A 27,190-nucleotide genomic window follows, 5' to 3' on the forward strand; every position below is an offset into this window, starting at 1 on the left:
ATAACGTAGCCGCTAGTGGCGATGGTCCGTTTTGTTTGCCCTCCAAGATGGCAGCTGGGGGGCGTTCCCCGGAATGCCGTGACGTCAGTGAAAACTATCTATAAATGGAGGAAATTCAAGACCATTGTTACCAAAGATCACTCCAAGAGCAAGGCATGTAATAGTCGGCGAGGTCACAAAGGACTCCAGGGTAATTTCTAAGCAACTGAAGGCTTCTCTCACATTGGCTAATGTTAAAGTTCATGAGTCCACCATCAGGAGAACACTGAACAACAATGGGTGTACATGGCAGGGTTGCAAGGAGAAAGCCACTGCTCTCCAAAAAGAACATTGCTGCTCGTCTGCAGTGTGCTGAAGATCACGTGGACAAGCTAGAAGGCTATGAGAAGCGTTGAGAAAACATGAGAAGCATTATGTTTGGAGAAAGGAAAACACTGCATTCCAGCATAAGAACCTTATCCCATCTGTGAAACATGGTGGTGGCAGTATCATGGTTTGAGCCTGTTTTGCTGCATCTGGGCCAGGATGGCTTGCCATTATTGATGGAACAATAAATTCTGAATTATACCAGCAAATTCCTCAATAAATAAATGACCAAGTATAATATTTTTGTCTCATTTGTTTAACTGGGTTCTCTTTATCTACTTTTAGGACTTGTGTGAAAATCTGATGATGTTTTAGGTCATATTTATGCAAAAATATAGAAAATTTCTAAAGGGTTCACAAACTTTCAAGCACCACTGTATATTCTGCCATGTCTTTTATTCCCTCAAAATAGAGACGAATGGAGGAACTGGTTTAAGGTCTAGTTCTTATGTAATCAGAAACAATACAGTATTAGACCATTTGCAAACACTAAGCACACTTAATGAAGAAATAATTATTAATATCAATTAATAAAGATTATTGTACATAAATGTGTGTGCAGATTGTTGTCTCGTAGAAATATATGTAACTTTGTGGTAACCCACATGTTGTCAGAGAAAGCCTAAGCCCCAGGACCTGTCTCACACCACAGTGGACATATGGGAACTTCCCAAAGAGAACTTCAGTCTGGAGAACAAGCTGGGCAGCGGTTACTTTGCTGATGTTTATCGAGGCAAATGGAAGAACCAAATCTACGTGGCCATTAAAGTTCTCAAGAACAACGGTAAGCTGTCACGTGTTATAGTAATATTAGTCACCTTATATCCATAGCTAATCAAGGGCAATAAGATATGAATCTTTGACTGTATTCTTGTTAAAACTAGATAAAATCATATACAGTTCCAGTCAATAGTTTGGACTCACCTTCTAATTCAATGATTTTCTTTATTTTTGTTAATTAAAACACACTTCATGTCTTAAAGTAATGATGGACTGTCATTTCTCTTTACTTACTTGAGTGGTTCCTGACATGATATGGATTACAACAGTTGTGGAATAGGGCTATTTACTGTATTTTTATTATTTACTGTTTGATCTCAAGCACATTAAGAAGGTAAGAAATTGCACTAATTAACTTTTGACGAGGTATACCTGTTAATTGAAAAGCTTTCCAGGTGACTACCTCATGAAGCTGGTTAAGATAATGCCAATAGTGTGCAAAGTGTCATCAAGGTAAATGGTGGCTACTTTTAAAAATCTAAAATATGAAATGTATTTTGTTTGTTTAACCCTTTTTTATTTACCACATAATTCTGTATATGTTCATATGTTATTTCATAGTTTTGATATCTTCAGTATTGTTCTACAATGTAGAAAATGATCAAAATACAGAAAAATCTATGAATAAGTAGGTGTGTTCAAACTTTTGACTTACTGAATACCTTCATATCATATCTTGTTTAAAAACCAGACAGTACACTTTGTTGCTAATCCAAATTTAAAACCATACATATCTCTCTGAATTCTGCTACCTGTGAAAATCAGAAGAGACTGTTGGAGGTTGAAGACAATGACATCACTGTCCACACAGTGCTAGTGTAAATAGTAAATGAGTTGGAAAAATTGAGCTTCAAGCTGTTTTTGGTTTTATGGGAGACAGTTTTGCCAACTAGTGTTTTCACACTTTTTTCCAAGCTTGAATAATGATTCATGATGATTGGTTGGACACTTGTCTTTGCTCAATCAGTGGTCTGTAATCTCAAGTGGAAGCCCAGATACTATACTTCCACCCATCCAATCACACACTTTTTTGTGTTTGCCATGAGTCCCGCATGCCTCAGCAACCTCAGGGCAGCCCTTAGATGTTATAAATGCTGCTGCTAGTCAATACTATAAATAATAATGTTGTCTAAATAGGCAGTGGCATACGCACTGTGGGGAGGATTCTGTCCATGAGGTGCTGAAACATCACTGGGGCACCAAACAACCCAAACAGAAGAGTGACAAATTGGTGTAAACCAAACGGAGTGGAAAAAGCCATTTTTTCACAGGATAATGGAGTCAAGAGGATCTGCCAATGTCCCTTTGTTAGATCCAGTATCGAATAAAAGCGAGTCACACCTAACCAATTGAGCAGTTCATCAATGAGGCATTGGATATGTCTCAAATTTAGACACCACATTGACTTTTCTATAGTCTACACAGAACCAGACTGGCCTGTCAGTCTTGGGAACTAAGACCACCAGGCTACTCCAGTTGCTGTGCAACTCCTCAATTACCCCCATGTCAAGCATTGCCTTGAGTTCATCCCAAACCACATTTTTATTGTGTTTGGGGAGCTCATATGGGTAGCTGCGCACCACCACCCCTGGGGGAGTCTCTATATGGTACTCTGTGAGGTTAGTGCGACCAGGAAGGGGTGAAAACATATCACAGAATTCCTCCTGCAACCTGATAACCTGTGCTCTCTGGGATGGTGAGAAGTGGTCTCCACAGGAGACTGGGGTGAATTCAGCTGCACCTTTTGGACTTACCTCCAGTCCCAGCTCTGCCCTCTTGGGAACTAATGTTGCCAGAGCCACAGGAATCTCCTCTTTCCATGGTTTCAGAAGATTGAGGTGGTAAATTGCATATTTTACAAAATACAAAAGAGTGCCTCTGCAAATTACGAAAAGGCACTCCTTCCATGAATCATGTTGCATAATCCACAATGACTAACACAAAGTGATACCCTTGTGCAGGTCGATCTAATGATCCAACAAGATCCATGCCAATTCTTATATTGACATATAATCTGTCCTTAATCACTGCAAAATATGGGTAGGAAACGGCAACATTCGGTTGAAGATTTTGAGCATCGATTACTCTCACTTGGTCAAAAGCATGTTTCAGAGTCTCGTCTCATGCCTACTCCAGAGGGAAATCCGTGAGGGAAATCCTGAGAGGAGGGGTGTGGCCCTCCCTTTGTCAACATGATGTGGAGCTGACGTGGATGGTCCTGGGACTGCCTCCCCAGCAAACGATGCTGCAGGATTCCCTGTGATGTGTTAATGCCAGACATATCCACTACTAACTGTTTTATTAAGGTTCTAAACCCCGGCCAGTCTGTCCCCAGGATAATTGGATGGGTGAGGCTTGGGGACTAACTGCCCCTCCACACTATATTTTTCACCACAGAAATGGTGATGGGCATGAGTGGATATTTGTGAACATTCCTGTGCACACACTGCACCTTAACCAATCATGGATTTCCTAGTGCCCCACAGTGAAACAGGCTTTGATGCATGGAGGTCTGATTACAACCAGAATCCACCAAAGCCTGATGTGTACCCCCTTGAATACTTGCAGAGACACGGTACATTCCTGCTCGATCAGGGGAAGCCTGTGGCGCATCAGGAATGCAAATCAGAACCCCTGCCTCCTTGCAGAAGTGCTGATTCTGGGAAATCCCAGCCTTCCTGCTGTACCAACAGACCTGGCCAGACTTGCTTCTGACTTTGGTGGGCATGGATGGGTCCACCTGTGGAGAGAGACGGGGTTAGTGGCAGCACAGACACAGAAGGAGAAGGGGGTTCAAGTTCGAGGAGTGGGTTTCGGGGGAATTAGCCCCCATTTCTGCAGGGCTGGGGTAGGGGGAGGTGAGGAGGGGGAGAGAGAGAGAAGCTACAGGAACGCCTGCTCCTCAAAACACCATCAGGTGAGTCTCTGCCAGCCAGACCATCTCCTCCAATGGTTCTTGATGTTGCACTTGCCTGCCAGCAACCACCATCAACAGGCATCTTGGAGCTGTTGTACAAAAGCAGACAGGTGGCTGACTTCGCCGTATGCCAGTGAGCAGAAGCGCTGGCAGTGCTCTTCTGGGCCGCGACTGACCTGCTGCAATATAGCCCACTTCAGGTCTAGATTCTTCAGCATGCTGATGGTCAAGAGCTGGAGTTCCCCTGACAGGACAGCAATAAGCTGGCAACCCACTGTGAGTTTGGCCATGAGCTTGCCTCTGTGATGCACCCAAACAGCTCGAGGAATGCTTCTGGGCCATCCTGTGGCCCCATCTTGACCAGCGGAATGGGAACACTGGCCGCAGGAGTGACTGCTGGAGTACCCGCTGACTGGACCAGGCTCCAGATCACCTGCCAGTCATCCACCTGGGCTTCAAGCAGGGTCCAGAAGTGCTGCTCCTGGTCAGTGGACAGTGCAACAAGGTCTTGCTGCTGCCACTGGAGGTTGCTGGCGAGTGTCTGGAGGAGCTCCCTGACTGTCTCAGACTCCATGGCAGCATTTGTTCCTTACTCCCGGGTTTTGGCACCAATGTAACACCTTTTATGCAGGGGCATTGAGGGACTGGTAGACAGGCATGACAGTTCAAGGTGCATTTTATTATTTTCCCTCTATTTTCACTTTTCAGTGACTGTACACACGCATTGGGAAACACAGCTCTCATTCTCTCGTTACTCACCATCTGAAAGACACATGGAGACACTTTAATAGACAGCCAGTAATTTGACACAGGTGTCACTCATCACATGTTACCTGCTGGTTCAACCTGACTCCTTGCCATTCATAGCCAGTGCTCGACCATGCCCCCGCTGCCACAATAACTTAATATTTTATCATCGCCTGTTGCTTATAACTGGCAGCACAGTGGTGTAGTGGTTAGCACTGTTGCCTCACAGCAAGAAGGTTCTGGGTTTGAGCCCAGTGGCCAACAGGGGCCTTTCTGTCTGGAGTTTGCATGTTCTCCCCATGGATTTCCTCTGGGTGCTCTGGTTTCCCCCACAGTCCAAAGACATGCAGGTTAGGCTAATTGGTGGCTCTAAATTGACCATAGGTATGAATGTGAGTGTGAATGGTTGTTTGTCTTTATGTGTCAGTCCCATGTTGTCCAGGGTGTACCCTGCCTCTTGCCCATAGTCAGCAGGGATAGGCTCCAGCTTGCCTGCGACCCTGCATAGGATAAGCGGTTATGAATAATGGATGAATAATGGATGTTGCTTATAACAATGGTCAAAGTCCTTCCTGTGCCAGGACCTGATCTTTCCAGGCAGTCTCCTGTCCAAGTACTAACCAGGCCCTTAAGGCACATTGGGGGGTGCTGATCTCCGTTTCCATAGCCCCCGACCTCTTGTCTATTACATAGCTAGGGTTACAGTGGGGGCTCTGTGAGTAGGGAGTCAAACTCTGGTAACCGCAAGAGTTTGACTCCCTACATGCATATGTATTACGGCCTTGCCAGATGGCAGTAGATACCATTTTTATGATGGTCTTAAGAATGATCCGACTGCGAGTAGGACTCACAATCTCCTGATCAAGAGACGGACATACTAACCACTAGGCCAGCTCGCGGTTATAACAATGGTAGATACAGTGGTGCTTGAAAGTTTGTGAACCCTTTACAATTTTCTATATTTCTGCATAAATATGACCTAAAACAACATCAGATTTTCACACAAGGTCTAAAAGTAGATAAAGAGAACCCAGTTAAAGAAATGAGACAAAAATATTAGACTTGGTCATTTATTTATTGAGGAAAATGATCCAATATTACATATCTGTGAGTGGCAAAAGTATGTGAACCTCTCAGATTAGCAGTTAATTTGAAGTTGAAATTAGAGTCAGGTGTTTTCAATCAATGGGATTATAATCAGGTGTGAGTGGGCACCCTGTTTTATTTAAAGAACAGGGATCTATCAAAGTCTGAGCTTCACAACACGTTTGTGGAAGTGTATCATGGCATGAACAAAGGAGATTTCTGAGGACTTCAGAAAAAACGTTGTTGATGCACATCGGGCTAGAAAAGGTTACAAAACCAACAAAGATCACTCCAAGAGCAAGGCGTGTAATAGTTTGCGAGGTCACAAAGGACCCCAGGGTAACTTCTAAGCAACTGAAGGCCTCTCTCACATTGGATAATGTTAATGTTCATGAGTCCACCATCAGGAGAACACCGAACAACAATGGTGTGCATGGCAGAGTTGCAAGGAGAAAGCCACTGCTCTCCAAAAAGAACATTGCTGCTCGTCTGCAGTTTGCTAAAGATCACGTGGACAAGCCAGAAGGCTATTGGAAAAATGTTTTGTGGTTCGGATGAGACCAAAATAGAACTTTTTGGTTTAAATGAGAAACATTATGCTTGGAGAAAGGAAAACACTGCATTCCAGCATAAGAACCTTATCCCATCTGTGAAACATGGTGGTGGTAGTATCATGGTTTGGGCCTGTTTTGCTGCATCTGGGCCAGGATGGCTTGCCATCATTGATGGAACAATGAATTCTGAATTATACCAGCGAATTCTAAAGGAAAATGTCAGGACATCTGTCCATGAACTGAATCTCAAGAGAAGGTGGGTCATGCAGCAAGACAACGACCCTAAGCACACAAGTTGTTCTACCAAAGAATGGCTAAAGAAGAATAAAGTTAATATTTTGGAATGACCAAGTCAAAGTCCTGACCTTAATCCAATCAAAATGTTGTGGAACGACCTGAAGCGAGCAGTTCATGTGAGGAAACCCACCAACATCCCAGAGTTGAAGCTGTTCTGTATGAATGGGCTGAATGGGCTAAAATTCCTCCAAGCCGGTGTGCAGGACTGATCAACAGTTACCAGAAATGTTTAGTTGCAGTGATTGCTGCACAAGTCAAGTCAACTTTATTGTCAAATATGCTATACATGCTCGACATACAGCACAGATGAAATTTCAGTCCTCTCTGACCCATGGTGCAAACAGGCAATGCAATAAATAAAAATAGAATAATTGAAATTAACAGTATAAACACTCTAGATAAGAACTAGACATAGACTAAACACTCATACAGTATATATTAGAGTTGAGCTGGATACTCGGCTGAAACGAGTATCCGGTAGAGATAAAGCACTTTTGCCGAGTACGAGTATTATACGAGTCAATATCTGTGCTCGGACTGAATGAAAATCCTCACACAGCGTCACAGTGCCCCTCCCCTACACACACCGCTCTGCTCACTCACACAGAGAACAGCTCTCTGTCTCTACCTCAGTCCGTTAACGTTTCGGGTTTCTTCAGCTTCAAGTTTGTTTTTATTTCAGTTTGTACTTACTTATAACCAGTAGAGTTCTGGTAAACGTGGGTTCGTTCAGACGTGGTGCTTCGTAGAAAGCGACTTGCGTTGTGTCTCTGCCTGTCGGAGATTTTATTTTCTTTTTTTAACCGTCGGTTAAAAACAGTTTGTTTTTTTACTTCACGCATTGAGTGTCTGACACTTTCTTTCTGTAATTCATGTAAAAATAAAAGTAGTAGTGGTATAAGTATTACAAATTAAGCTGCACACACACACACTCTCTCTCCCTCTCTCTGCCGGTTGTCGGAGTTTTTTTTTTTTTTTAAACCGTCAGTTGGCTCTAACCAGTTTTATTTTACTTCACGCACTGAGTGTCTGACACTTTCTAGGTAGTAGTGGTATAAATAATATTACAAATTAAGCTACACACACACACACACACACACACACACACACACACACACCTGGTGTGGAAATTAAAAAAATAAAGAACCAAAAAAAATCACACTGATCATAAAAAAAACTAAAAGTTAAAAAAAGAAAGTTATGTTGAGTATGAAAACTCTTGTTCATTACATTTCATTTCATAATTGCAACCGCATGTGTTGTATTCATTGTTGCAAAACTTGTTCTGTAAATAGTTCGTTTGCTATCGTGATCAAAACCATTGATCTGAAGCTCAATGCTGATGCTGTCCTGTAAATAGTTTTCTAATCAGCAATAAATATAACAATTTCTGATCATATCCAAGATGGCGCCGCGGACAGTTGCCTCGGTACTTCGCTCTCTCGTACTTTCTATATTTTTGTGTATTTGTTGTGTTTCTTGCGTTTCTTCGCTTGTCACATACTCTAGAGAAGAACTCATAAATGTTGGATTAACCACCAGTAAAGTTCTTTCATCAGCTTTCATCAATCCGGAAATTTTTTCAGAGTTTCTTGTCGGGGGAGCAGTAGCTCTCTACGGATTACGCCTGGGACGCCGGACACACTGGGCGAAGTGAGCCGGCGCGCTCGTCAGGCTGAGGCAGCGGGGGTTTCGCACTGCGCTCCCGTCTATTCACCTGGCTAACGTCCGCTCTCTGGCCAATAAGATGGACGAACTGCTGCTCCTCAACACAATTAACACAGATTTTAACAGATCTGCTGCCTTGTGCTTCACCGAAACCTGGCTCGGTGAGCACATCCCGGACTCTTCTCTCCACCTGCCTGGATTTCGCCTGCACCGAGCGGACCGCGAAACGGAGCTCACGGGGAAAACGAGGGGAGGCGGAGTCTGCTTTTATATTAATGAAGGTTGGTGTACTGATGTCACAGTCCTAAATAAATCATGCAGTCCTCATCTGGAGACATTATTCATAAACTGCAAACCGTTTTATGCTCCGCGAGAGTTTTCCTCGTTTATTCTGGTTGGAGTTTACATCCCCCCTCAGGTGTGTGTTAATGAGGCATTACAACACCTGGCTGACCAGATAAACAATGTGGAGAAAAAACACCCGGACTCTCTGCTCATTGTTTTGGGGGACTTTAACAGAGCAAACCTCAGCCACGAACTGCCAAAATATAAACAGCACATTAAGTGTCCCACCAGGGACTCTAACACTCTGGACCACTGTTACACTGTTTTAAAGGACTCATACCACTCTGTCCCCCGTGCAGCCTTGGGACTATCTGATCACTGTATGGTTCGTCTTATCCCGTCCTACAGGTAGAAGCTGAAATCTGCTAAGCCTGTAGTTAAGACAGTGAGGAGATGGTCTGATGAGGCCAAAGCGGAACTACAAGCCTGCTTTGACTGCACTGATTGGAGTGTTTTTGAGGCTGCAGCTTCAGACCTTCATGAACTGACTGATACTGTGACATCTTACATCAGTTTTTGTGAGGATGTGTGTGTGCCCACCAAGACCTTCCGCACATACAATAACAACAAACCCTGGTTCACCGCAAAACTCAGACAGCTTCGCCAGGCCAAGGAGGAGGCCCACAGAAGTGGGAACAGAGTCCTGTACAAACAGACCAGAAACACAGAGTGCGTTTACATGCACATAGAGAAAATCGAATTTCTGCCATTGCTCGACTGAAATCAAAGTTCTAAATGACATGGAAACACCTTAGCTAGGCTGAAATTGAACCGAACTTGATTTCTCGTAATCGAGCTACACGACCTAGATTATGCGATTTCTGCCAAGCTACTTAGTGCATGTAAACCCTGTCGAGCTACTTACTTCAGCACTGCCCCTTCCGGGAGTGACGAGTCCACAAGCAGGAAACACAACAGCCTTGGTCGGCATGACACTTTAGCCGCCACTTTATTAGGAACACTTGTGTCTGGGCATGTACGCACCCAGGGGCGCCGCTAGGAGGGGAAAAGTTAGGACGATTCTAAGGGCCTGGCACTGACAGGGGGGCCTGTGAGGGATATTAATATTATTTTAATAGTATTGCCTTGTGTAAGTTTTTGAAATAAAATATTTCATTTCATCTGTTAAAATATGCAAATTATACATGGTTGTGATTTGCTATAACATTTTTCTTGAATAATTTATGATATTGTCATTTCACCCCTCCACCCTTTTTACTAATGGTACAGTGTGATTCTGGGTGCGGGACACGTGAAATGTGTAGCTCCGTGTATGCACAGCGCTGTTATATTAGCGCAGCTTAGAGCAGCTGTCAGTTTTTCTATGTGCGCAACAGAGGTGTGCATTCTAGAAGTTGCTAAACAGGAGCAGGTGTGATGAATTATGAAGTCCGGATATCACACTGTGTGTGAAAAAAAAAATCACCTTTTTTCATAGGTATCTTTATTGTATAATTAAGTCTAGGTGTTTTGCCATTGTTCATGTGTGGATTTGTTGATATTGTTAAGTATTTAACTTTAATATTTTGCCCATTAGCTGTGGTCAGAGATATCATTGCTATTGTTCATGTGTGGATTTATTGATACTGTTGCTAAGTATTTAACTTGAATATTTGAACATTTGCTGTGTTTTCTAATAAATGTGTGATGCCTAAAAGAAACCAAAAACACTTAGCGGATTTCTTGCAGTGCACTATGTAATTGTATCAAAAAACTAGTGTAGTTATTCATCAAGGCATACATTTGATCACAAACAATAAGTCAATAAATGGAGGAAACAAAGGAATACATTTTGTAATCCTGATTATTGATGTTTGCTGGAGGGCTCTGGAGTATCCATAATGTGCATACAGAATGTTATAAATCCATAGTGATACAGTGATGTATGCAATTTCTCTCAACACAAATATTACAGATCAACTTCAACTTAGTGGCCATTTTATTAGGAACACTTCTGTTCGTACATACAAACTACAAACACTTCTTGTGAACATGGAACTGATAACTTTGTTTATACTCTTGAATAGCTCTTCATGACGACAACCGGAAGCGTACCAACACGATGGGGCGTGTAGCACCACCTGTGGCTCGGGTGCACAATGTACCTCACACAATAGCTCGATTTCCTTGTGTGCATGTAGGATTGGATTTCTCTGGCACCCCTGCTGGGACCCTTTGCTCGATTACCGACAGCAGCTCGATTTGGATGTGCATGTAAACGTACTGACTGACGAAAGAGGTGAAATCAGCTAAGAGGAGCTACACTGAAAGGATTAAAAACAGCCTTTCAGCCAACGATCCAGCATCAGTGTGGACAGGCCTGAAGAATATCACTAACTACAGGAGACCATCCCCCTACACTACAATGAACCATCAACTGGCTGACGAGTTGAATGTGTTCTACTCCAGATTCGACAAATTCACACCTCTCCCCCCCTCAGACATTAAAGACCCATTTACACCCCCTGCTATTTTGCCTCCTCTCGCCTCTGACCCCACACCAGCACTCAAGATCTGTGAAGAGGATGTTTGTCAGCTTTTTCGCAGACAGAAGATCAGGAAGGCGCCTGGCCCAGATGATGTATCGCCCTCCTGTCTGAAGGTCTGTGCTGATCAGCTGGCTCCCATCTTCACCCAGATCTTCAATAGATCCCTGGAGTTGTGTGAAGTCCCCTCATGCTTCAAACGCTCCACAATAATCCCGGTTCCCAAGAAAACCACCATCACAGGACTGAATGACTACAGGCCTGTAGCTCTCACATCTGTAGTCATGAAGTCCTTCGAGAGACTGGTGTTGTCACACCTGAACGACATCACAGACCCCCTGCTGGACCCCCTGCAGTTTGCCTACCGGGCAAACAGGTCAGCGGATGATGCAATCAATATGGGACTGCACTACATCCTGCAACACCTTGACTCTGCAGGGACATACGCCAGGATTCTGTTCGTGGACTTCAGTTCGGCATTCAACACCATTGTTCCAGACATCCTCCACGCCAAGCTCACCCAGCTCACTGTGCCCTCCTCCACCTGTCAGTGGATTACAAACTTCCTGACTGACAGGAAGCAGCAGGTGAGGATGGGGAGCTTCACATCCAGCACTCGGACTGTCAGCACTGGCGCCCCACAAGGGTGTGTGCTCTCCCCACTGCTCTTCTCCCTTTATACCAACAACTGCACCTCAAGAGACCTGTCCGTTAAACTCCTGAAATTTGCAGACGATACAACGGTTATCAGCCTCATCCGGGATGGTGACGAGTCTGCATACAGACAGGAGGTTGAACGGCTGGTCTGGTGGTGCGGTCAGAACAATCTGGAGCTGAACACGCTCAAAACTGTGGAGATGACAGTGGACTTTAGGAGGAGCCCCCCCACTCTGCTGCCCATCACCATCAACAACAACACTGTGACTGCCGTTGAAAGCTTCAGGTTTCTGGGTTCCACAATCTCTCAGGACTTGAAGTGGGAGACCAACACAGTCACTATCATCAAAAAGGCTCAGCAGAGGTTGTACTTTCTGCGCCAGCTCAGGAAGCTCAACCTGCCTAAGATGCTGCTGACACAATTCTACTCTGCCATCATTCAGTCTGTTCTTTGCTCTTCCATCACTGTTTGGTTTGAATCGGTCACCAAACAGGAGAAGAACGGACTGCAACGGACAATAAGGTTTGCAGAGAAAATTATTGGTGTCAACCTGCCCTCCATTCAAGACTTGTACTTGTCCAGAGTCAGGAAACGGGCAGGTAACATCTCTGCGGACCCATCACACCCTGGTCACAATCTGTTTAATCTTCTCCCCTCAGGGAAGTGATATAGATCTCTGTATGCAAAAACAACCAGACACAAGAACAGTTTCTTCCCTCAGGCTGTCTGTGATGAACTGCTAAAATACAAATTCATATATCAGTAATATCACTTGCAAAATATCTGCACACTCATACTGTCATTCTGTGCTCACTGCTACTTATATTTATACTTATTTAAATTTACTATTCATCTTTGCACTATGCACCATATTGCACCAAAAGAGAAATCCTTTCTGTGATAAACAGCTAAAATCCAGATTCATATATCAGTAATATCACTTGTAAAATATCTGAACACTTATACCGTCATTCTGTGCACACTGTATACTTTATATTTATTTAACTATTCCACACTTGACTTACCAGGATTACTTTGCACTATGCACCTATTTTTGTTGTTGTTTGTTTGATTTTGTGTCTACGCTTTTTTATCTGTTTTGTACTATGAGAGCTAAGTGAACCGGAGTCAAATTCCTCGTGTGTGTCCACATACCTGGCAATTAAAGTATTTCTGATTCTGATTCAACCCATATCAACTGCATGCTTAAAAACCATACTGGTTAAAGCCCCGCCCATTTCAAGACAACCAGACCCACTTCCGGGTTAAATCCAGCCCACTTCCGGGTTAAATCCCGCCCACTCCGAGTACGGATACAGATAATTCATATGGTTAACAGATACAGATAATGCTGTATTCGCTCATCCCTAATATATCGGGGTTTTGTGTGTGTGTGTGTGTGTGTGTGTGTGTGTATATGTATGTGTGTGTGTGTGTGTATATATATATATATATATATATATATATATACAACCACCGATTCCAAAAAAGTTGGGACAAAGTACAAATTGTAAATAAAAACGGAATGCAATGATGTGGAAGTTTCAAAATTCCATATTTTATTCAGAATAGAACATAGATGACATATCAAATGTTTAAAGTGAGAAAATGTATCATTTAAAGAGAAAAATTAGATTATTTTAAATTTCATGACAACAACACATCTCAAAAAAGTTGGGACAAGGCCATGTTTCCGACTGTGAGACATCCCCTTTTCTCTTTACAACAGTCTGTAAACGTCTGGGGACTGAGGAGACAAGTTGCTCAAGTTTAGGGATAGGAATGTTAACCCATTCTTGTCTAATGTAGGATTCTAGTTGCTCAACTGTCTTAGGTTTTTTTTGTCGTATCTTCCGTTTTATAATGCGCCAAATGTTTTCTGTGGGTGAAAGATCTGGACTGCAGGCTGGCCAGTTCAGTACCCGGACCCTTCTTCTATGCAGCCATGATGCTGTAATTGATGCAGTATGTGGTTTGGCATTGTCATGTTGGAAAATGCAAGGTCTTCCCTGAAAGAGACGTCATCTGGATGGGAGCATATGTTGCTCTAGAACCTGGATATACCTTTCAGCATTGATGGTGTCTTTGCAGATGTGTAAGCTGCCCATGCCACACGCACTAATGCAACCCCATACTATCAGAGATGCAGGCTTCTGAACTGAGTGCTGATAACAACTTGGGTCATCCTTCTCCTCTTTAGTCCGAATGACACGGCGTCCCTGATTTCCATAAAGAACTTCAAATTTTGATTCGTCTGACCACAGAACAGTTTTCCACTTTGCCACAGTCCATTTTAAATGTGCCTTGGCCCAGAGAAGACGTCATGTTTAGATACGGCTTCTTCTTTGAACTATAGAGTTTTAGCTGGCAACAGTGGATGGCACAGTGAATTGTGTTCACAGATAATGTTCTCTGGAAATATTCCTGAGCCCATTTTGTGATTTTCCAATACAGAAGCATGCCTGTATGTGATGCAGTGCCGTCTAAGGGCCCGAAGATCACAGGCACCCAGTATGGTTTTCCGGCCTTGACCCTTACGCACAGAGATTCTTCCAGATTCTCTGAATCTTTTGATGATATTATGCACTGTAGATGATGATATGTTCAAACTCTTTGCAATTTTACACTGTCGAACTCCTTTCTGATATTGCGCCACTATTTGTCGGCACAGAATTAGGGGGATTGGTGATCCTCTTCCCATCTTTACTTCTGAGAGCCGCTGCCACTCCAAGATGCTCTTTTTATACCCAGTCATGTTAATGACCTATTGCCAATTGACCTAATGAGTTGCAATTTTTGGTCCTCCAGCTGTTCCTTTTTTGTACCTTTTAACTTTTCCAGCCTCTTATTGCCCCTGTCCCAACTTTTTTGAGATGTGTTGCTGTCATGAAATTTCAAATGAGCCAATATTTGGCATGAAATTTCAAAATGTCTCACTTTTGACATTTGATATGTTGTCTATGTTCTATTGTGAATACAATATCAGTTTTTGAGATTTGTAAATTATTGCATTCCGTTTTTATTTACAATTTGTACTTTGTCCCAACTTTTTTGGAATCGGGGTTGTACACGTGTGTGTGTGTGTGTGTGTGTGTGTGTGTGTGTGTGTGTAAATATATACACACACACATACGCATACATAAATTGGAGCAAATAAACAGTCAAGGGCACTTGAGGTATAGCAGGTAAACATGAAATAAGCAGTATAAACAAACTAATAGCTGTTAAGGTGAGGTAGTGCGGAATAGTGCAAATGAGCGAGGTAAAGTGAAATGTGCAGTCCCTGAGTTCAGTGTGTTAATGAACGTTTAGAGAGTGTGTGTGTGTGTGTGTGTGTGTGTTGGGGGGGGAACTGTGAGGGTGACGTCAGATGCTGAAGGGGGGGCAGGGGGGTGTGCGGGCAGAATCTGTGGCAGAGGGGGGAGGAGGGGCAAAATAGGGAGAGAGTTGAGCCTCCTGACCGCCTGGTGAAAGATACTGTCCTTGAGCCTGCTGGTTTTGGCCCAGAGACTCCACAGTCTCCTCCCCGATGGCAGCAGACTGAAGAGGCTGTGAGATGGGTGGGTGGGGTCACCTGCAATCCTGATGGCTTTGTGGGTGAGGCGGGAGTTATAGATATCCATAAGAGAGGAGAGAGAGACACCAATGATCCTCTCAGCTGCTCTCACGATGCACTGCAGAGTCTTGCAGCAGGACACAGTGCAGGCGCCGTACCACGCAGTGATGCAGCTGGTCAGGATGTTCTCGATGGTGCATCTGTAAAATGTGTGCATGATGGGGGCCGGGACGCTTGCTCTCCTCAGTTTGCAGAGGAAGTACAGACGCTGTTGGGCTTTTTTGGCCAGTGATGCGGTGTTGTTGCTCCAGGACAGGTCTTCAGAGATGTGCACACCTAGAAACTTGGTGCTGCTCACCCTCTCCACTGCAGCACCGTCGATAAATAGTGGAGCATGCTGGGTGTGCGCTCTCCTGAAGTCCACAATAATCTCCTTCGTCTTCTCCACATTCAGGTGGAGATTGTTGTCCTTGCACCACATGGCCAAGCAGCTCACCTCACTCCTGTAGATTGTCTCATCGCCATTGTTGATGAGACCCACCACAGTCGTGTCATCCGCAAACTTAATGAAGAGGTTGGAGCTGGATGTTGGTGTGCAGTCATGGGTCAGCAGAGTGAAGAGGAGGGGGCTCAGCACACATCCTTGGGGGGCCCCCGTGTTCAATGTGATGGTGCTGGAGGAGTTGCTGCCAACCCGTACAACCTGTGGTCTCCCCGTCAGGAAGTCCAGCAGCCAGTTGCACAGGGAGGTGTTGAGTCCCAGTTGGTCCAGTTTATGAATGAGCTGCTGAGGAATGATTGTGTTGAATGCTGAGCTAAAGTCTATGAACAGCATTCTGACATACGAGTCTTTTGTCTCCAGGTGGGTAAGGGCTGAGTGGAGGGCAGTGGAGATGGCGTCATCGGTCGAACGGTTGGACTGGTATGCAAACTGGAAAGGGTCCGGGGGGCAGACTTGATATGCCACATGACTAGCCGCTTGAAGCACTTCATGAGGATGGGAGTGAGTGCGACAGGGCGGTAGTCATTGAAGCAGGAGGGAGACTGCTTCTTCGGGACCGGGATGATGGTGGTGGCTTTGAGGCACGTGGGGACAACAGCCTGGCTCAACGAGATGTTGAAGATGTCTGTAAAGACATCTGTGAGCTCCTTGGCACAGTCTCTCAGAACACGACCAGGAATGTTATCAGGACCCGGGGCTTTCCGTGCATTTGTCATCCTGAGAGCTCTCCTCACGCTGTCTGGGGACAGTGTCAACACCTGGTCGCCGGGAGGTGGTGGGGTCTTCTGTGCCGTGGTGCTGTTGTCTGCCTCAAAGCGAGCGAAGAAGTCGTTCAACTGATTCAGCAAAGAGGTGGAGTTATCACAGGTCTGCGGCGAGGGCTTGTAGTCTGTGATGGTCTGAATCCCCCGCCACAGGTTCCTGGTGTCTCTGCTGTCATTGAAATAGACAGCAATTTTCCTGGAATACTGTCTCTTGGCCACCCTGATGCCTTGTGACAGGTTGGCCCTAGCTGTCCTTAGGCCCACCTCGTCCCCAGCTCTGAAGGCGGCGTTCCGAGCCCTCAGGAGCCTGTGGACTTCCCGTCAGCCATGGCTTCTGATTGGCCCGAATGGAGATGGTTCTGGTGACTGTAACATCGTCCATGCACTTCCTCATGTAGGCAGTGACGGTCTCTGTGTACTCCAGGAGATCTGTGGAGGTGTTGTAGGTGGCCGCCTGTCTGAACATGCTCCAGTCAGTGGTGGAAAACAGTCCTAGAGTGCTTCTGAGGACCCCTCTGGCCACACACGTATCTGCTTTGTAGCTGGTTTGGTGACTTTAACCAGCAGCCTGTATGCTGGCATTAGAATAACAGTGGAGTGATCTGAGGCCCCAAGGTGAGGGAAGGGTAGGGCTTTGTAGGCGTCTTTATGCATGGTGTAAACATTGTCCAGAGTATTGTTTCCGCGTGTGGGAAAGTTGATATGTCCATAGAGTTTTGGAAACACGCTCTTGGGGTTTGCATGGTTGAAGTCCCCAGCCAGGATGAGGAAAGCATCTGGGTGGGCTGTCTGCTGCTCACTGATGTGCTGATAGAGTTCATTCAGTGCTTCACTCCTGTTGTTATTGGAGCCAGGAGGGATGTATATTGCTACCAGCAATATGGCTGTAAATTCCCTCGGCAGGTAGAATGGCCGGCACTTAATAATTATGAACTCCACCAGTGGTGAGCAGTGTTTGCAGACCACGACAGCATCGCGGCACCAGGCATCACTGATGTAAACACAGAGTCCTCCACTGCGAGTCCCCCCCCCCCCCCCCCCCCCCCCCCCCCCCCCCCCCGACTAGCGCTCTGTCTGACCGGTAGCATGTTAGCCGGGCTAGCTGAATGGCACAGTCCGGGATGCTGTCGTTAAGCCATGTTTCCACAAACACGAGGACACAACACTCACTCACAGACTTAGAAGATGAGTGGAGCAGGTGGACATAATCCAGCTTGTCCAGCGAGCGTACGTTGGCCAGAGTGATGGTAGGGATAGCCGGCCGGTGAGGGCTAGCCGCTAGCCTAGCCCGGATACCTCCGCGCTTGCCCCTCTTCTGCTTCCGCATGTTCCGCCTGTGGCGCTTCCACTGTGGGCTGGATGCAGGAGTGGGGGTCGGTGGTTGAGCAGGCCTCCAGAGCAAACCGTAGTCGCATAGCACTTCCGCGTCCACTGAATTTATATCCGTGAATATAGTTCTGTGGATGTCGAGCAGAAACTCACAGGAGTATGTACGCCTTAAGACTGATGGACGCGACAAAGACGAACAGATACACATTGTTTTAAAACACAAAAAACACGAAAACACCGTTCTTAGTACTTATGAAAATTCCTTAGTACATTTAAAAGGAGAACTTTTTTCTTGAATATATTTTTGTCTGGATACATAAAGGTCATAGGCAAAGGTTTTCAATTTATGTACATTTGAAACTTGATATGTTTAAAAATCCTGTGTAATTTTCTTCTGGTCCCAAGAAGTATTGTTAATAAGTTAGCGCGGATCGCGGCGAATTTCTGCTCAACGATTTTTGTGACCATTCGGCGCGTGACGTCATTCATGGCAAACAAAACTTGAGTTGAGTTCACTTCCATTTATTTGCATTGCCGTTTTGCTTGAGTGCAGGCGTACGTTCGGGAATTTCCAAAGGAAATAAGGCATGGTTTGTTGTGCAGTGAACTGTAACAACGGGACCGGTTCAGGAAGAAGTTTTTACCTTTTTTTGAGAGAGGAGAAGAGGTGGAGAGAGTGGATTGTGCGCGTGAAGCGAGAGGGTTGACAGCAGGGTAAATACACCACTCTGTGCTCCGATCACTTCAAGGGGGGAGCATTGATTCATTTTTGAAGAATCCCCATCTGTGAGTTTAGGTGTCACTGTCGGACAGAGAAGACTCAAACCTGATGCTGTTCCGACAAAATTCGAACACAAAATCAAGCAGTCAAAGAAGAAACAGAGCAGCAACGTTCAAGCAAAAAGGAGAAGATTGGAGGTAAACATTTTTACCTTTGCTTGCAATTGACAAGTCAAGAATCCTGAGGGATCTTGTACAATCATTGTGGAAATGAGACAAAAGGGATATTTCCTCGCTTAGAGTAGGCCATAAATAGTATAATGCTTGTATTACTATTAGCAATATATTATATTAGCAATATAAACAAAGCCACGTTATATTATAGGGATTGTGTGTGCCCATGTGGTTTAATTATTCTTCAAAAGGGCTCTTATTTAGTATTATGACGAAAGTAAGAATTTATCATAACTACCAGGATAAATCGTTTGGGCGCGAGTCTTGTTGAGGTCCGGGGTCACCGTGATCAGAGTTGACCGAGTCGCTGTCCGATTCCGAGGCCGCACGGTCAAACCAGTGAGCCGCATTCACCGATTGCATCGCAACAGCCATAGGTTCATACATATATGGTTTCACCTCTCGATATTCAATTTGGAGACTTCCTACTTCAAAATCGCTATCGCTTTCAGACATTTTACACAACCTCTCACGACCAAAGTCCGTACACGTGTGCTTGGTTCGCAAGTAAACACAGAACTACTCCCAGTCTGTTTACCTTGAATGACGTCACGACGACTGTCCTCTGGCGGTAAAAGTGCGCATAAGTGAGATGTAAACAAACCTTCGGAACTTGCGCAAACCAGTATATTTTAACCGTTTTATTCAATTTTAGGGTGCAAATTAGTCACCAGGAAGATTGAATTCACTTTTTGGGTCGTTCTTCAGGAAATGTATTCTACATTCAACCTCCAACCCTTGCCTATGACCTTTAAGTAGGCTATAGTTTTTCAGTACTTCTTCCACCCCGATTTCTTACATAACATAGCATGCTCGTATCTTATATAAATGCTAACTTGTCATTTTTACAACCCAACAGAATAAAATGGGAATAACTGAATTTTGTTTTCTTTAATATTGCAATACAAAATACTGGTGAAATGAATTTGCTTCTCTGAGGTTTATTGCAAATTTTATGAGCTCTACCTCCTCTTACACACTAGGTGGCAGCACCAGGGGTAGTAGCATACAGAGCATGAAGTTGAGTGGGAATCTAACTGCCTCAAAGTATGCTTACTTGATAGTTCAAAAAGTTAAGCTAATCAGAAGGAAGTGTTATTGCACGTGTCAACCACAAGGCCTGCAGCCTTGTTTCATTTGAAAAATGTAATACTGAAACAGCCTGTAATACACTACTGCTCAACATTTTCATACTGTCCAGAATTCACAGCAGATCCATATAGGGTATTTACTATAAAACCACTGCATATACGTGCACACTGTATTTTACTGTGGGTGGCTTGATGCAGCTATTGCAAACAAGGGATATGCAATCAAATATTAAGTGTAATTTACTTTGACTATCTGTTCCAATACGTTTGCTCACCTAAAATTTGGGTGGTCTGCCACCAAAGGTGATATGTTCTAAGTTGTTTAACATATCTAGATATAAGTACCCTGATATATATTCAGGACTTCAGGACCAGGGTTGGGAACCTGTGAACTATGCTATATTATTCCAGAAAGTTTTGTATGATCCTAAGCTTCAACTGTAATGACAATAGTCTCACTTGTCATTAAGATTTTGTTTCAGAACTACAGTCTAGAATTTTCAAGTCCTTTCCCAGCATTATTGCTTAGTAAGGTGTTGGGCCACCACAAGCCACCAAAACAGCTTCAATATGCCTTGAAACAGATTCTACAAATCTTTGGAGAGATGAACACCGTTACTGCAGAAGACATTTCCTTAGCTGGTGTTTTGATGTTGATGTTGGTGGAGAGTGCTGTCAAATATATCAGTCCAAAATTTTCCATAGGTGTTCGCTTGGGTTGTGAGCCCTTGTGCTCTGTGGATGGGATATCATGCTAGAAGAACCCACTACCCTGCAAAATGTATCTTCACAGGATAAAGGTGAAGTCAGAATGACTTTGCATTGATTTGCAGTGACTTCTTCCTTAAAAATGGACCCAAACCATGCCATCAAAAAGCCCCCTACAGCATAACAGTCACCAGTAAACAGTTTTCCCTTTAATTTGTCACCTACCTGTATGCTTAATATTATGTTTTTTTATGTCTTCCTCTCAGAGTCTCTGAACCAACAAACATTTCAGATGGAGGTTGAGGTTTTGAAACAGTTGCGTCACAACCATCTTATCTCACTCTTTGCAATATGCACTTCATCCATCCCCTATTTCATCATTACTGAGTACATGGAGAAGGGAAACCTAAGGGATTTACTCCGCAGTAAGTCTTCACTCTCAGTCTAATCTTCTTTTGAACAATTGCTCAAAAATACAGAAGGGGGCACATGAGGCTCAGTAAAGACTTTCTGTAGCATTTTATTGGAGAACCTTCAACATGTGATTCTTTTCAAATGGCTGCCTATATATATAATATTATAATTATATATATATAATATATATAATAATAATATTATATATATAATAGTGTGTTTTAATGTCGATACAACTGTAGAGTTTATTGGCTGAAGCTGTAAATTATGTTTACAGATATTTTTTTCTCTGCTCTCTTTGCTTTTCTGAGGTCCAGAGGGCAATGCTTTAGACCCAGAAATCTTGGCTGACATGGCATTTCAGGTGGCTGATGGGATGTCTTACCTGGAGGATCACAATAGTATTCACAGAGACCTGGCAGCTCGCAATGTTCTTGTTAGTGAGGGTTACCTGTGCAAGGTGGCTGACTTTGGTTTAGCACGATTCATCAAGGTGATGGTTACAAAATAGTTTATCTTTGTAGAATTTAATGTGATTTTGGGTATTATGCTATAGTAGTAGATAGTCTTGGCTATAAACTATCATACTATATTCTAGGTTTTCCTTTGTATATTGGTAGATTATTTTAGCTTGGACATATTTGGTAAAACCAAGAGTAATTCCATATATTATTAATTTATTTTTCCCTGTGTATACCATTATTCTCCACTCAGATTAGATATTAATGTTGTATAGTGTTGTTTTCCACTTTACTTACAAACTGTCGCAAAATGTTAAGGCATTGTGCACACTCGAGCTGTTTTACTGAGACAGAATTACAGGTCCAAAATCCAAATGATAAAGCAAATGCATATTGACTTTGGGTAATCAAGTATCAGTTTTAAAAACAAATGAGGTCAGTGGATGGTATATGCAAAGTTTCAATAAGTGGAAAAGGGTGTAGTGTGTGTGTGTGTGTGTGTGTGTGTGTGTGTATATATATATATATATATATATATATATATATATATATATATATATATAGTGTGTTATTTACCAGCTGGGAGGTCCGTATGGTGAAATACCGTGACCGAGGTCTTGAAAGTACTGAGCAAGGCCCTCTGGGCCGAGGTCAGTATTCAAGGCCGAGGTCACGGTATTTTACCATATGGACCAACCTTAAGCAGGTAAATAATATATTTTTTCTTTACCAAATTCTAACAGAAAACGAGAGAGCCCAAAAGGGAAAACCGAGCCGAGGCGTCATTTTTAATCCTCATTCACGGCTGTAATGCAAATGGCTTTTTCCTCGGTATACAAGTGCACTTCCATGGCAGGAAAAAAAACTACATTTTGCCGCCTTTTGTAGTCCCCTATTTATACAAATAGGAGTCATTCAGGATTCAGCCATGTTTTGCTCGGCGTTAGCAAGTTACAGGTTTTTAGCTTTCTCCTGAAATGTTTTATTTCTTCTTCCTCAGGGTAGTAAAACTCACTTTCACTGTGAACACTGTCGTTATCGCTATCCATGCTGTAAAATTAATGCTATTTTGAATCCTCATTCACGGCTGTAATGCAAATTCCTCCTCGGTATACAAGTGCACTTCCATGGCAGGAAAAAAACTACATTTTGCCGCCTATGTAGTCCCCTATTTATACAAATGGGAGTCATTCAGGATTCAGCCATGCTTTTGCTCGGAGTTAGCAAATTACAGGTTTTTAGCTTTCTCCTGAAATGTTTTCTTTTATTATTTCTTCCTCAGGGTAGTAAAACTCGCTTTCGCTGTGAACACTGTCGTTATCGCTATCCATGCTGTAAAATTAATGCTATTCTCCTGAGAAATGCTGGCAAAAATGTATAAGGTTTTTGATAATCTTATAAATAAAGCTTATAAAAAAAGATAAATGTTGACAAAAAATGCTACTATGTTTGTTGTTGTGAATGAGCGAGTCGCCAGAGGTCCGTAACTGGGGTCCGTACCATAGGATACGGATCAACTCGCCAGCCAATTAGAGCGCGGGATTTGGACCACAAAAAAAAAATTTATTATTTACTTGTTACCTCTGCCAACATTGTTTGTTTGTTCCTGATGTAACTCAAAAAGTAGCAAACAGATTTTGATGACATTTTGAGGAAAGGTGAGCCATGGGCCAAGGAACAATTGACTAGATTTTGATGCAAATCCGGATATGTATGAAAATATAGTAAACATCTGGATATTCTAATATGTGGTTTGGCAGAGGTGTGCACTCTGCTGAATGCCCTTCTAGCTTATTATTAAATTGATACAATTAATATGGGGCGGCACGGTGGTGTAGTGGTTAGTGCTGTCGCCTCACAGCAAGAAGGTCCGGGTTCGAGCCCCGTGGCCGGCGAGGGCCTTTCTGTGTGGAGTTTGCATGTTCTCCCCGTGTCCGCGTGGGTTTCCTCCGGGTGCTCCGGTTTCCCCCACAGTCCAAAGACATGCAGGTTAGGTTAACTGGTGACTCTAAATTGAGCGTAGGTGTGAATGTGAGTGTGAATGGTTGTCTGTGTCTATGTGTCAGTCCTGTGATGACCTGGCGACTTGTCCAGGGTGTACCCCGCCTTTCGCCCGTAGTCAGCTGGGATAGGCTCCAGCTTGCCTGCGACCCTGTAGAACAGGATAAAGCAGCTAGAGATAATGAGACGAGATGAGACAATTAATATGGGATTTTAGATCCAACAGAACACTTTATAGTCTACATTAGAGATGTGACTGAATATGAATACATTATTCAAATTGAACAGTTCTAAACAAATACAGATATGAATATGATTTTTTTTTTTAGGAAACTTATGAAAAAGGTTAAGGCCTTTGTACACCTTTTGGTGGGACTGTGGGTAGTTATGCCTTTGGAATTACATCCTGATCCTCTTTTGGTGGACTCCTTTTTTTTTTTTCCCTAATTGTAAAGCAACCATCAAGGACCACAATTGAAACAAGCGCTGTGCGCTTTGTGTTATCTTGGTATGATTATGTCAATATTTTATATATTTATTTATGTACAATTTTTACGTTTATACCGAATAAATCAATCAATCTATCAATCAATCAAAAACCTTGGGTGTGAGAAAGGGACTATATACTTTATTTATTTATTTATGATAGCAAGAGGTGTTAAACAGGACTGTGAGTCTGCAGGATGAAATAAACAAACAATCAGTTAATTTTAAAAACATTAATTTGTATGTTCATTGCATGTATTTTTCATCATTCTAAAATATATGTTCACAGTCATACTGCTATTATAATGAAACTTAAATGATGTTGAATAACAGCGGCACTGCATCCTAGCATTGTGGAATAACAAACCAAAAAAAAGTCAATCTGATAAAATATTGTTAGGTTGCTATAAACAACAGTTCCATGACTTTTTCTCTGTATGTGCTACATTTCTCTTGTAGGAGCCAGTCTATTTGTCTACTGATATAAAGATTCCATTCAAGTGGACAGCTCCTGAAGCCATCGAACACTCCCTTTTCTCTAATAAATCTGATGTCTGGTCTTTTGGCATTCTCTTGTTTGAGATGTATTCTTATGGTGCAAATCTGTACCCAGGTAAACCATAATCTGCTTTCTCTGATTTACTTTTAAAAGTTGCAGCAGCAATATTATAAATTATGGTTAAGTGGAAGTAAATAAAGTCTGAGAATTGTGTAACTTTGCTAACAGAAATTCAAGCAGATTTTTTTTTTACATAAATAAACTCAGTTGTTACAATCAAATCAAATATTTTGTTGTTGTTGTCCTTGCATTTTGTAGGTCTCAGTAACAAAGATGTGCTTGAGGAGATCAAACGTGGCTACAGGATGCCTGCTCCTTCCAAATGTCCAAAATTCATCTACAACCTCATGCTGTCCTGTTGGAGTGAGAAGCCAGAGGATCGGCCAGATTTTAAGTTGTTGAAATCTGAGCTTCAGGAGTACGTGAACCTTGTCAGTTAGCTTTATATATATCCTGTGTGTGTGTGTGTGTGTGTGTGTATAGTATAAATATTTTTATTCAGAGAAATGTACAGCATGTGAGATGGATTTTGACTTTGTAAAATTGCTGTATAATGTTTGTCTCTGATGGGTTTAAGAAAGTAGCACACACAAAATGTCCTACTACAATATCAGTCAAACATTTGGACACACCTTCTAATTCAGTGTTTTTTCTTTATTTGTATTAATTAAAAGACACTTCGTGTCTTAAAGTAATGACGGATGTCATTTCTCTTTACTTAGTTGAGCGGTTCCTGACATGATATGGATTACTACAGTTGTGGAATAGAGCTGTTTACTATATTTTTATTATTTACTATTAGCTGTTTGATCTCAAACACATTAAGACAGCAAGAAATTGCACTAATTAACTTTTGACGAGGCACAGCTGTTAATTGAAAAGCATTTCAGGTGACTGCCTCATGAAGCTGGTTAAGATAATGCCAATAGCGTGCAAAGCGTCATCAAGGCAAACGGTTGCTACTTTAAAGAATCTAAAATATAAAACTTTTTTAAACACTTTTATCACATAATTCCATACATTTTCCATGTGTTATTTCATAGTGTTGATGTCTCCAGTATTGTTCTAAAGTGTAGAAAATAATAATAAAAAAAAACTATGAATGATTAGGTGTGTCCAAATTTTTGACTGGTACTGTACATTAACTGTACACAATGTATTAACTGTAATTATATTAAGTGTATTAATTGTTATACAGATATCATATAATGGTGTAAAGAACATGAGAAGCTGCTGTAATGATATTGGCAAGATATTAAGAATTCCACCTTAATTTAACAAGCACAATCCACTATAATCACCAGCAGCTGTGGAATGTGTGATTTAAGATATTATGTTCTCATTGTGGGCGGCATGGCGGTGTAGTGGTTAGCGCTGTTGCCTCACAGCAAGAAGGTCTGACTTCAAGCCCCGTGGCCGGCGAGGGCCTTTCTGTGTGGAGTTTGCATGTTCTCCCCGTGTCCGCGTGGGTTTCCTCCGGGTGCTCCGGTTTCCCCCACAGTCCAAAGACATGCAGGTTAGGTTAACTGGTGACTCTAAATTGACCGTAGGTGTGAATGTGAGTGTGAATGGTTGTCTGTGTCTATGTGTCAGCCCTGTGATGACCTGGCGACTTGTCCAGGGTGTACCCCGCCTTTCGCCCGTAGTCAGCTGGGATAGGCTCCAGCTTGCCTGCGACCCTGTAGAACAGGATAAAGCGGCTAGAGATAATGAGATGAGATGAGATGTTCTCATTGTACATGACAATAAGAACAGAGTTTTTAATGGAAGTTTTTTTATTTGATCTCATCTCATTATCTCTAGCCGCTTTATCCTTCTACAGGGTCGCAGGCAAGCTGGAACCTATCCCAGCTGACTACGGGCAAAAGGCGGGGTACACCCTGGACAAGTCACCAGGTCATCACAGGACTGATGCATAGACACAGACAACCATTCACACCTACAGTCAATTTAGAGTCACCAGTTAATCTAACCTGCATGTCTTTGGACTGTGGGGGAAACCAGAGCACCCAGAGGAAACCCACGTGGACACGGGGAGAACATGCAAACTCCACACAGAAAGGCCCTCGCCGGCCATGGGGCTCGAACCCGGACCTTCTTGCTATGAGGCGACAGCGCTAACCACTACACCACCGTGCCGCCCTTATTTGATCTGTATTAGCATATTTCATTAGATTCATAAGAACAATTTGACATATTTTCTTTATAATTATTTCCTTGCCCTTTGCTGTGTGACAGTCAACCTTTTAGTATAAACCAGCACTCAGTCGTAGCAAAATCAACTTATAGGCTAAAACACTGGCTAAAGCAGTGATCATGAAAAGACAAAGCACATGTTTCTGAGTTAAAAACTAAGCAGATTTCAAAATGGACTGTCCTTGCAGTTTATGCTTCATGTACTGGATGGAAAAGTCCTTTTGAAAGATTAAAAGTGTTTACATAATACAGCCTTTGATAAAGT

At 43.0% G+C, this 27,190-nt stretch overlaps 1 protein-coding gene across 1 annotated transcript in view; it reads left to right on the top strand.

The window, feature by feature from the left end:
* ptk6b (PTK6 protein tyrosine kinase 6b) overlaps nt 1–26,112 on the top strand; it is a 36,421-nt gene extending 10,309 nt beyond the window's left edge. Inside the window, exons 4-8 of the mRNA XM_060938059.1 lie at nt 982–1,150; nt 21,075–21,233; nt 21,534–21,715; nt 24,630–24,783; nt 24,988–26,112. Coding sequence (XP_060794042.1) covers nt 982–1,150; nt 21,075–21,233; nt 21,534–21,715; nt 24,630–24,783; nt 24,988–25,169 — 846 coding nt within the window. The 3' untranslated portion in view covers nt 25,170–26,112. The remainder of the gene's footprint in view (nt 1–981; nt 1,151–21,074; nt 21,234–21,533; nt 21,716–24,629; nt 24,784–24,987) is intronic.
* The last annotated feature ends 1,078 nt before the right edge of the window (nt 26,113–27,190 follow it).

Source organism: Neoarius graeffei, chromosome 13, assembly GCF_027579695.1.
Source record: "Neoarius graeffei isolate fNeoGra1 chromosome 13, fNeoGra1.pri, whole genome shotgun sequence".
Classification (NCBI taxonomy): Eukaryota; Metazoa; Chordata; class Actinopteri; order Siluriformes; family Ariidae; genus Neoarius; species Neoarius graeffei.